Genomic DNA, 10,438 nt, shown 5'->3' on the forward strand with positions numbered 1-10,438 from the left:
TTACAGAAAGAAAATACAACAATACAGGAAGTTAGGGCAATAGTGTCAGGAAATTACCCATAATCTCACCACACTATAATTTTTATGTTTTCCATTATGATGTTTTTTTCCCTATGTATTTTAACAAGGTTGTATTTATGTTTGTAATCTATGTGCAGTTTTTGTATCCTGCTTTTAAACTTTAACATTACATAATAAATATTTTCCCATGTTGCTATACAGTTTTTGTAATTGTCATTCTCATGACTGCATTACACTGCATCAAGTGCGCTACCTTAATGTGTTTCTTAGTTGCTGGAAATTTCCATTGCTTCCAGTTTTGGTGATTACAATAATGCTGCAGTGAAGAGCTTACTGTTTCCTAATGATAGAACCTCACAACTGGGATTACCGAGTTTGGCTATTTCAGGTCTCTTGATTAACGTTAGCAATTGTTTTCCAAAGTGGTTGCACATAATTATATTGTACCTCCAGTAATGTATGAGAGAGCCTATTTCACGATGCCTTGGCCAGTATTAGATATCATATAGTTGAGGGACGAGGGCAAAAAAATTGCTCTTCCTTGTTATTTTAGTTGATATATCATTGGTTCCTTGTAAATATGGACTCTTTTGTGAAGGTTTTCCTCTTTTGTGAAATTCGTTTGTGTCCTTTGCTTGTTTGTCTATTAGGTTCTTAGTATTTTTCTCAGTATGTTTCATTAATTTGTATGAATGGTCTGTTTAACTAAGGTGTTTTCCAGATGTGCAGACGTTTTATGTTTTTATGAATTCAAATCTGCTTTTTTTTCTTGATGACTTATATTGCTTAGAAAGTTGTTCCCACTTCCAGAAGTGACTTTCCTATTAATATATTAAATGTGTACGATCCTCCTATAATTAGCATCACATGTAATATGTGGGACTAGATTGATTTTCTCCTGGTATTGCTAATTAGAGATGGTCTTTACAACCCTTATTCCTCTCGGATCTTTCAGCATGAGACCCCCTCTAGAGGAGATGGGTGGAATCATCCTCAAAGAATTTTCACTTAGGCCTCGTGTGGCGGATTTCTAGTCCCACATTTCTTCCTGTGTGGCTGCCACTAACACCATCTCAGAAAGGCGGGGAGACGTAAAGGGCTTCTGGAGAGGTAGGGCCTATAGAGATGACAACTGTGTGTTTGGAAGTCTGTCTTTGTCATTTACCAACCCTGACCTTGAGCAAGTTATTCAACCACTCTGTACCTTGTTTTCATATTTGTAAAATGAGATTAATAGGGAATTTCCTGGTGGTCCAGTGGTTAGGACTCTGTGCTTCCACTTCAGGAGACATGGGTTCGATCCTTGGTTGGGGAACCAAGATCCCACATGCTGTGCGGCACGGCCAAAGAAAGAAAAAAAAAGAGAAAAGATTAAAATAAGGATAATAGTGTACGTCACATAGGGTAGTGTGATGATTAAATGAACTAATAATATGAAGCACAAAGAGCAATGTCTGGCACGTAGTAAACTCTCCGTGTGCTCGGCTGCTTAGAGAATATATGACAATCAGTATGTGTAGTGCCTGAGGGATTGTGAATAATCAACATATTGTCATCAATTCAACAAATATTTATTGAAGACCTGCTATGTGCCAGTCACTCGTCTAGGTCTGGGAGGATACACTGGTGAGCTGCTCTAATAGTTTATATTCTTGAGGAGAGAATTTGACAATAAACCTATAAACAAATGAATAAGGTGATTTCAGATAATGGTAGGTGTTATGAGTTGAATTACGTTCTCCCAGGAGATGTTGAAGTCCTAACCCCCAGTACCTGTGAGTGGGACCTTGTTTGGAAATAGGGTCTTTGCAGATGATCAAGTTAATGAGGTCATTAAGTCATTAATCCAGTATGACTGGTTGTCCTTATAATAAGGGGCAATTTGGACACAAAGGTGGACATGAACAGAGGGAAGACATGTGAAGAGACACAGGGAGAAGATGGTTGTCTCCAAGCCAAGGAACACCTGAGACTCCCAGGAGCACCCATTTGAACGTTGTGGACATGAATTTAAAATAAGACCAGTCATCAGTGATCATGTTTGATTCATAAGCACCCAGGAATGAATAGTTTGTTAAATGTAGCAGTGCCCTCAGCAATTGTTCACTGAATAAATAAACAAATGAGTGCACATTACATAAAACACTTGGATAAGGGAGGAGAAAGGGAAATAAAAAAGGAATGTGTATCTGTCTTCTTACAACCCTACTTGAAGAAGACAAAATACAATTATTTGAGAACAAAGCCATATTTCAACAAGCAGAAACACATTAAGTTTTCAAGCTGAAGTTATCAATTCTGAAAGAAATGCAGGGTAATGGCACACTTAAAATAGGATGTAGTTAATTTGGGAAAGCATTCCTGAAGTTAAGTTCCAGATCAGAGTTGAAAAGTTACTAGGGACAAGTGTAACAGAAAGCAGGGGTAAAAGGCGGAAAACCGTTAGATGTTAATGCACGAGATGGGTAGTATGGGCTATGTTGTATGTGGTCTTGAATAAGTGGAAAAGAACTTTGAGTCTGAAAATGGGGCTGATAATAATTATATAGTTTAAGGTAAGCATGAGGTAAGTTCATGCTAAGCATGAACAGGTAACTTGTCTGATAATGGCTACTGTTTATCTAGTGCCTGCCTTGTATCCAGGCACTGTAGTAGTTCTTTTACATATATGTGATTTCCAGTATTCTTAACAACCCTACAAAATTGCATACTATTTGTTAATAATAACTGAAATTCCATTTTACAGATGAGGGAACTGAGACTCAGCATTTCAGTAATTTTCCCAAGATATTACAGTTAGTAAGGAGCTGAGGTGGGATTTGAAGGCAGGTTTCTCTGATTCCAGAGGCCATAGTCAGTCACACTTCATTTAACTGTGTATTCCCACCACCTCCCTTGCTCTTTTTTTTTAAAAAATAAATTTATTTATTTTTGGCTGCGTTGGGTCTTCGTTGCTGCACACAGGCTTCCTCCAGTTGAAGACAGCAGGGGCCACTCCTCTTTGCGGTGCGCAGGCCTCTAATTGCGGTGGCTTCTCTTGTTGGGGAGCATGGGCTCTAGGCACGCGGGCTCTGTAGTTGTGGCTCGTGGGCTCTAGAGCGCAGCCTCAGTAGTTGTGGCGCACAGGCTTTGTTGCTCCGTGGCATGTGGGATCTTCCTGGACCAGGGCTTGAACCCGTCTCCCCTGCATTGGCAGGCGGATTCCCAACCACTGCGCCACAGGGAAGTCCCTCCCTTGCTCTTAACACAGAGGTGTGCTCAAGATAAAATGTAAATCAGATGACCTGCCTTTGCACTTAATCCAAATTGTTTCCTAACAACCCTCCCCAGCCCACTCCCACCCCCAACTAACTAACTAGTCTTTCAATTTCTTCAACGGAGACTTCCCTGGTGGTCCAGAAGTTAATACTCCACGCTTCCTGCAGGAGTCACGGGTTTGATCCCTGGTGGCAGTGCAGCCAATAAATAAATAAATATGCTCTTTAAAAAAATTTCTTCAACTGGACAACCACTTTCCTTCCCCAGGGCATTTCCCTGTGCTGCACCCATACCTTTGAAGGCTCTTTCCATCACTCTTCCCAAGCTAACCCTTTTACACCCTTTTAGCCTGTCGCTTCATCTGAGAGGCCTTTCTTGGCCATTTTAACTAAAATAGACCCCTGGCGTTCTCTCTGTCAGTCATTTTTCCCCTAACATTTATCAGATTTTGCAATTATGTTGTCAGTTTACTTTCTGGTGTCTTTCCCAAGTATTAAGTCCCAGGAGACCAGAGAACTTGAGTCTTGTTTACCTTTGATTTCCCAAAACTGTGCTGTTCAATACAGGAGCCACTAACCACATATGGTTACTGAGTACTGCAAATGTGGTTCCTCTGAACTGAGATGTGCAAGTAAGTGTAAAATTCATACTGGATTTCAAAGACTTGGTATGAGAAAAGAATGTACAAGATCTCATTAATATTTTTTATATTGATTACATGATGAAATGATAATATTTGGTTAAACTGGGTTAAATATGATTAAAACTAATTTCACCTGTTTCACTTTTTAATGTGGCTGCTAGAAGATTTTAACTTATATAAGTGACACATTATTTCTAGCCTCTGAGACACTGCTGTCTCAGAGCCTAGTCCATTTTAGAGCGAAATAACCAATGTTAAGAGACCATGAGTGGGTGAATTAAGGGTTAGAGACTCTGCCTTCCATGAGGAAAATGGATACAGCATTGCCCTAGAAGTTAGGAGATCTGAGTTCTGGTCTTGGATTTTCTGGAAACACTGTGCAGCCTTGGACAAGCACTACCGGCCTCCAGGCATCAATTTGCCCATCCATCAGGCAGTTGATCACTGAGGTGAAAGTGTATGAGATTAAGTGGCTACATGGCAGAGAAAGGTTGGGAAGCCTGGTGCAACAGGACTTGTCTTCTGTTAGGCTCCAGCCTAACACTAGAGCTCCGGCCAAGAGAAGGAGGCGGCAGAAATCACAGACTAGACGCCCCAAACCCAGCGCGGGGACCGTCGGCTTCCTCAGGTCGAGGCGCGACGGCGTCACTGGGGCGCGACGGCGTCGTCGGTCGGGTCCCCGCTCGAGGCGGTAGCGGCTCCGAAGGTCCCTTCGGAGAAGGCGAGTGCCGGGATAACAGAGAAGCAAGTAATCCCCGAGTCTCTTTGAGCCTCAGATCTCACTAAACCGCCCTTGGCCGCACTCCCTTTTATTTCACCCGTAGAGCGGAGAGGAGCCCGGAAATAAGAATGTCCAGAGCCGAACCTCAGCGCGGCTGCGCAGGGCTTGTGCGCATCCTCGCCGAAATCCCGGCGGTTGTCTGTGACGTAACTTCCGGCGTGAGCGGCGAAAGCCGGGAGGGCGAGCGAGAGAGGGAGCAGGCAGAAGGCACAGGCAGCGGGCGGGCGGGCGGGCGGACGGCACGAAGGGAGGGAGCGAGAGAGCAGTGAGTGAGCCAGCGAGGGCGGCCGCGTCCCGAAAGCAGCCGACATTCCCGCCTCCCTCTGACCCCCTCCCCGGAGCCCACAGCGCCTCCGGTCTCCAGCGGAGCGGACACGGCCCGGCCCGGCCATGGCCTCGTTGCTGAAGGTGGATCAGGAAGTGAAGCTCAAGGTAACGGCACCGGCCCGGGCCTCCTTACCCCTCGCTTCGATCCCCGAGCAGTCTGACCGGCTCCCCACTCCCCACGGCGTCTTTGTCTCCCTGGGGACACCAGCCCTGAGCTTCCGCTCGGCTCAGCCCAGCCCCCCACCCCCGGGACAGCATCGGGGGAGAGGATAATATGGAATGGCCTTCTGTACCCCGTCTAATAGTGGAGAGCCCGGGGAGACCTCTGCGGACACGTGGTGGACTTAAGTTCTTTAGGCCAGTGACAGCTGGAAGTCCCCCAGCCCAGCAGCGTCCCCGCCTCCGGACGCTGCTGCTGCCCCTGCCCTTGGCATCAGGCCTGCCTCGTATCCTGGGCCAGGTTTGGATGGTGGTTGACAACGTTTGTGAGCTCACACCTCCCCCACCTACCTGTCTTTTGTCTGCTCTTAAAGTCAGACAGCTTCAGAACAGGGAGGGAGGGAGGGAAGACAGGCGGGTGTTGCCCTCAAGCCCGGCTTCCTTCTCCTGAGATGGAGAAATGGATCCTCAGAAAAAAAGTATTTGCAGTCTGGGGGCCTCTCAGCTTCTCATTACGATTACAGGGTGAGGGGAAGACAGTTGGATTTGGGTTTCCCCATCCTGCCCATACTTCTGTTGCCAGGTACTGACTTACTCATAGTGAATTGTTTTCTTTATTAATTTTAGGTTGATTCTTTCAGGGAACGGATCACAAGTGAGGTGAGTGAAATAAATAGAAAAATGAATGTTGGTTAATAGTCGGGAGTTCCCCAGAGGAGACAGACCTTCCCACAGTTACTAATTCGGTTGTATTTTCCCTCATCTTTAGGCAGAAGACTTGGTGGCAAATTTTTTCCCAAAGAAATTGTTAGAACTTGATAGTTTTTTGAAGGTGAGAGACGCTTTTCTTTTTCTCAGATTCCCCCATTTTTTTGCCCCGGTCTTTCTGTCAAATGGGACAAATCACGTGTTAATTCTGTTTTGTTTTGTACTGTAAAGCGCTCTCATTTCTTGCCCTTTAAATGAAATACTTCTTTGTTCATCTTGGAAAAAAACTAATGTTTTCGGGGTGGGCTTCTCTCTTTCAGGAACCAATCCTAAACATCCATGACCTAACTCAGATCCACTCAGACATGAATCTCCCAGTCCCTGACCCCATTCTTCTCACCAATAGCCATGATGGACTGGACGGTGTAAGTGTCGTATATTTATCTTTGTGTTCGGAAGCAGTAGGTTCTCTGTTCATTATTCCCTGCTCAGTGTGAACATATACAGAGGGGACAGTGGGATTTGGATCTGGGAATGAGGATTCTTACAGATGTTATGACTGAAGTACACCCCCTTTAGATCCTGATTTTCATTTGTAGCATGAAGTGAATATGTTAATGTTACTCTGTTAGAGTGAGTTTAAAAATAGGACAAATAGCTACAGGTTCCCTCAGGTGATCTGGTCTGTCCCCAGGACTCTAGGCAAGACTTTTCTTACCCGTTTCAGTGTCTTGAGTGTTGTTATGGAATGAACAGTTCTTCTTGCTATGTAACTGCAGTCCTAGTCTTTGTGTATCTTTAGTGCCTAGTTTTTATCAGCTATATATCCACATTTTATTATAACACTGATGACACTGTACTGTATTGTTCTTTGTCTGCATTACTGTCTCATTGATAGAACTTGCAATTCTGGAGAGCAGAAACTATCTTAATTATCTTTGTATCCCCAGCACCTAGCATTGTTTCTGGTACATAGCAGGTGCTAAATACATGTTTGTTGATTGAATATCGCATTTCATTGTGGAACCAGCAGATTTGTATTTATTCCCTTAATTATCCTAACTCTGCATTCAGTGCTTCATTTTTCCTGTTTTTTATAGTATCCCCCTGCCCAATTGCTTAATTTTTAAATTTTTTTAAATTTACTTATTTGGCCATGTCGCACGGCTTGTGGGATCTTAGTTCCCCAACCAGGGATGGAATCCAGGCCTCTGGCAGTGAAAGTGCCAAGCCCTAACCACTGGACCACCAGGGAATTACCCCTAATTGCTTAATTTGTTATATTTCTTGAAAGGTTGGTCTTCCCAACTAGAGTTTAAGTTGCTTTGTGGCAAGAATCTTTTTAATTAATTAATTAATGGCTGCGTTGGGCCTTCGTTGCTGCACGCGGGCTTTCTATAGTTGTGCCGAGCGAGGGCTACTCTTCTTTGCGGTGCACGGGCTTCTCATTGTGGTGGCTTTTGTTGCAGAGCATGGGCTCTAGGCATGTGGGCTTCAGTAGTTGTGGCACGTGGGCTCAGTAGTTGTGACTCGTGGGCTCTAGAGTGCAGGAGTTGTGGCACACAGGCTTAGTTGCTCGCTGGCATGTGGGATCTTTCCAGACCATGGCTGGAACCCGTGTCCCCTGTATTAGCAGGCGGATTCTTAACCACTGCGCCATCAGGGAGGCCCCAAGAATCTTCTCTTAAAGCCTTGTATGTGCTTAGTAAATTGTGTGTAAATTAATAATGGGGTCAAGGAAGGGATTAAACTTGCTCGAAGGGTAGCTTATGATGGGGATGTAGGTGTCAAGCAGACTAATTCCCATCTTTTTGTATCTTTAGCCCACTTACAAGAAGCGAAGATTGGATGAATGTGAAGAGGCCTTCCAGGGTAAGAGCTCCCTTCACTGTATCCCACCCCAGCCTTTCCTGGCCTGCAGCCCTGAGATGCAGGATGAATCTTGTGTTCTCCTGGCCAGGAAGCAGGATCTGAATTTATTTCCCAGACGTTAGCATTCCCAAGTCCTCCAAGCATTGTCATTATTTAGCACTGTAAACCTAATTTTCCAGTTAATAGGGAGGGTTTGTCTTATTGTGGACTGCCAAGGGAGAGAGGTTGGAAGTGGCTACACATCACAGATTTTTCACAGAAGTCACAGTTCCATATCATTTTTTCCTCTTCAGTAATAGTTGGTACATTAAGTCTATAGAGCATGTTTTAATTTTTTTATCCTTCAGAGTTTTGGGATACTTTAGACACCCATTTGCTAATCCATGCGTTCTCTTTTTGATTTCGTGGGGGTGTCAAGGTTTATAGATAGAGTTGTGACAGATAAAAGGCAGAGGTCATAGCATCTCATGGGTCTGGGAAAGAGAGAAAGGGGTGGAGTGCTATGTCCTGCCTTCCATCCAAATCATTTAACCTTCCTCATGTCCCTGCCAGGAACCAAGGTGTTCGTGATGCCCAATGGGATGCTAAAAAGCAACCAGCAGCTGGTGGACATTATTGAAAAAGTGAAGCCTGAGATCCGGCTGCTGATCGAGAAATGCAACACGGTGAGGCAGGGGCTGACCCCAAATAGCCTGGCTTGAACTATGCAAGATGATGGATATGGGGCTGGAGGCGTGGAGATGATGTGGGAATTGGAAGTCTATTTTGGCTCCTGTGCTCCTGACATCTGGCCCCAGCAGCATGAATTGTATACTTCGTGGCTTCAGTAGAAAAGGCCAAGGTCCTCATATGTATATTTTGGTCTCCTCACTCTCCAGGTCAAAATGTGGGTACAACTCCTGATTCCTAGGATAGAAGATGGGAACAACTTTGGGGTGTCCATTCAGGTAATGTGCTTGCATTAGAAACTGGAGAGGAAGGTTTGGGAGGTAATCTCATCTCCCCTGCTTTTCTGTTTTCCCTTTCTCTTTGGTCTGCCTTGGGGTGATATGGAAGTGACTTTTGACTCAGTTGTTTTTTCAGGAGGAGACAGTTGCAGAACTAAGAACTGTTGAGAGTGAAGCTGCATCTTATCTGGACCAGATATCTAGGTAGGGCTGCTTGGGCTTGGCCCGGGAATTGGGGGCTGATGAGGTGGTAAGCACTGTCCAGGGTCTCCTGCAGCTTCCTCCTCTTCTCTCTCCTTCCAGATATTATATTACAAGAGCCAAATTGGTTTCTAAAATAGCTAAATATCCCCATGTGGTAAGTAAGGGTTTTGTGGGCCGAGGGTGGAAGTGGTAGGACCGGGAGGAGTGGCTGTTTCTGGGAGGAGCCATGTGGGGACAGTCAGGCTTTGGGAACTAGCCTTTTCTCCGCCCCGCTCTCAGGAGGACTATCGCCGCACCGTGACAGAGATTGATGAGAAAGAATATATCAGCCTTCGGCTCATCATATCAGAGCTAAGGAATCAATATGTAAGTAACCTTGGTCCCTGCCCACAGTTGCTCTGGCTTCTCTTAGTTCTGGTGACCATTTTCTTGCCACTCTCTGGAGGTTGAGATGGAGGGCGGGGGTGGAGGTAAAATGAGTGGAACAAATTCTGCCCATTAGCCAAGTGTTGAGAGCTATGAGGTCATTGAAGGTATCTAGCTGGGCATCTCCCTTCTTTCTACCTGGATGGGAAAGGGCACAACATAGAATAGGGGTGAAGATGTGGGTGTTAGAGTCAGGCTTAGGTTTAGAACCAATCCTACCTGTAATGTGTGGCCTTGGGCAAGTTTAACCTCAAACTTCAGTTAACACATTAAAGGACCCAGTGCAATTCTTGGTATGTTATGTACTCAGTAAATGTAATGTATTAGACTCTTGGGCCCTGGATATACCCAGGTGTGCCTGGGGTAGGGCACACCTTGGGCCCTGGATATACCCAGGTGTGCCCTGGTAGTAGGGCAGCCATGCTGAATTCAGATTCAGGTGAGTGAGATCCAGGTTATGTGAGTGATTGCTTGGGAGTTTGTGGCGGTGTCTTATTTTCCTAGTGAGGTAGGGGTACAACAGACATGTGAGTCCATGATCCCTCTTCTCCCAGGTCACTCTACATGACATGATCCTGAAAAATATCGAGAAGATCAAACGGCCCCGGAGCAGCAATGCAGAGACACTGTACTGAGGCCAGGGCCAGGGCCAGGGGACTCTGTGAGTCTGGCTCAAGACCGACATTGCCTTGGTTTGTTACATGACTATCGTGATGGGGAAACTGGCTGGAAGTAGTAATCACCCCTCTCTCTGTTTTTAGTTAGAGCCTAATGAAACTCTCATGTAGTTCTGTGACGTGTTTACCTCTTTTTTCAGGCCTCAGGAACTCTTCTATTTCCTTCCCTAGTACCCCACGCCCCCCTGTCCTAATTTCTGGAGACCTCCAGGTTTCTGTACGCAGGATATTGGCACAAGAATACTTGTGTTTTTTCTCCCTGGCTTCCTCCTGTGTCTTGGGCTTTGTATATTCTTCCTCTTGATGATCAGTTGGTTAGAAACTGAGGGAACTGGAAGGAGAGTGCTAGGTGTTTTGTAGGAACTGGGGCGGAGTGTGGGGGACCAGCTCCTTTCTTCCTGATGGGAGGTTAGTG

The 10,438-nt window shown here is 45.3% G+C and overlaps 1 protein-coding gene across 2 annotated transcripts; it reads left to right on the forward strand.

Annotated features, from left to right (window-relative positions):
• The first annotated feature begins 4,809 nt into the window (after positions 1–4,809).
• PSME3 (proteasome activator subunit 3) lies at positions 4,810–10,290 on the forward strand. Of its 2 annotated transcripts, XM_027094327.1 has the most exons (11): positions 4,819–5,135; positions 5,817–5,849; positions 5,959–6,021; positions 6,218–6,322; positions 7,721–7,769; positions 8,322–8,434; positions 8,648–8,716; positions 8,853–8,920; positions 9,020–9,074; positions 9,200–9,286; positions 9,901–10,290. In XM_027094327.1, exons 1-11 carry the CDS (start codon positions 5,094–5,096, stop codon positions 9,979–9,981), a joined length of 765 nt encoding a protein of 254 aa, XP_026950128.1. In that variant the 5' UTR covers positions 4,819–5,093; the 3' UTR covers positions 9,982–10,290. The 2 variants fall into 2 exon arrangements, with proteins under 2 accessions (XP_026950129.1, XP_026950128.1); XM_027094328.1 differs by lacking the exon at positions 5,959–6,021 and having other exon boundaries at positions 4,810–5,135.
• The last annotated feature ends 148 nt before the right edge of the window (positions 10,291–10,438 follow it).

The sequence above is a fragment of the Aethalodelphis obliquidens genome, unplaced genomic scaffold (assembly GCF_003676395.1).
Source record: "Aethalodelphis obliquidens isolate GAN/ISIS:26980383/991018 unplaced genomic scaffold, ASM367639v1 scaffold89, whole genome shotgun sequence".
In the NCBI taxonomy this organism is placed as follows: Eukaryota; Metazoa; Chordata; class Mammalia; order Artiodactyla; family Delphinidae; genus Aethalodelphis; species Aethalodelphis obliquidens.

What these genes read in the sequence shown, in the direction of transcription:
- PSME3 (XM_027094327.1), top strand. Translation starts at nt 5,094, where the DNA reads ATGGCCTCGTTGCTGAAGGTGGATCAGGAAGTGAAGCTCAAG. An exon ending in ATCAGGAAGTGAAGCTCAAG is followed by an intron (nt 5,136 to 5,816) that starts GTAACGGCACCG and finishes TATTAATTTTAG; the next exon opens with GTTGATTCTTTCAGGGAACG. An exon ending in ACTTTGGGGTGTCCATTCAG is followed by an intron (nt 8,717 to 8,852) that starts GTAATGTGCTTG and finishes TTGTTTTTTCAG; the next exon opens with GAGGAGACAGTTGCAGAACT.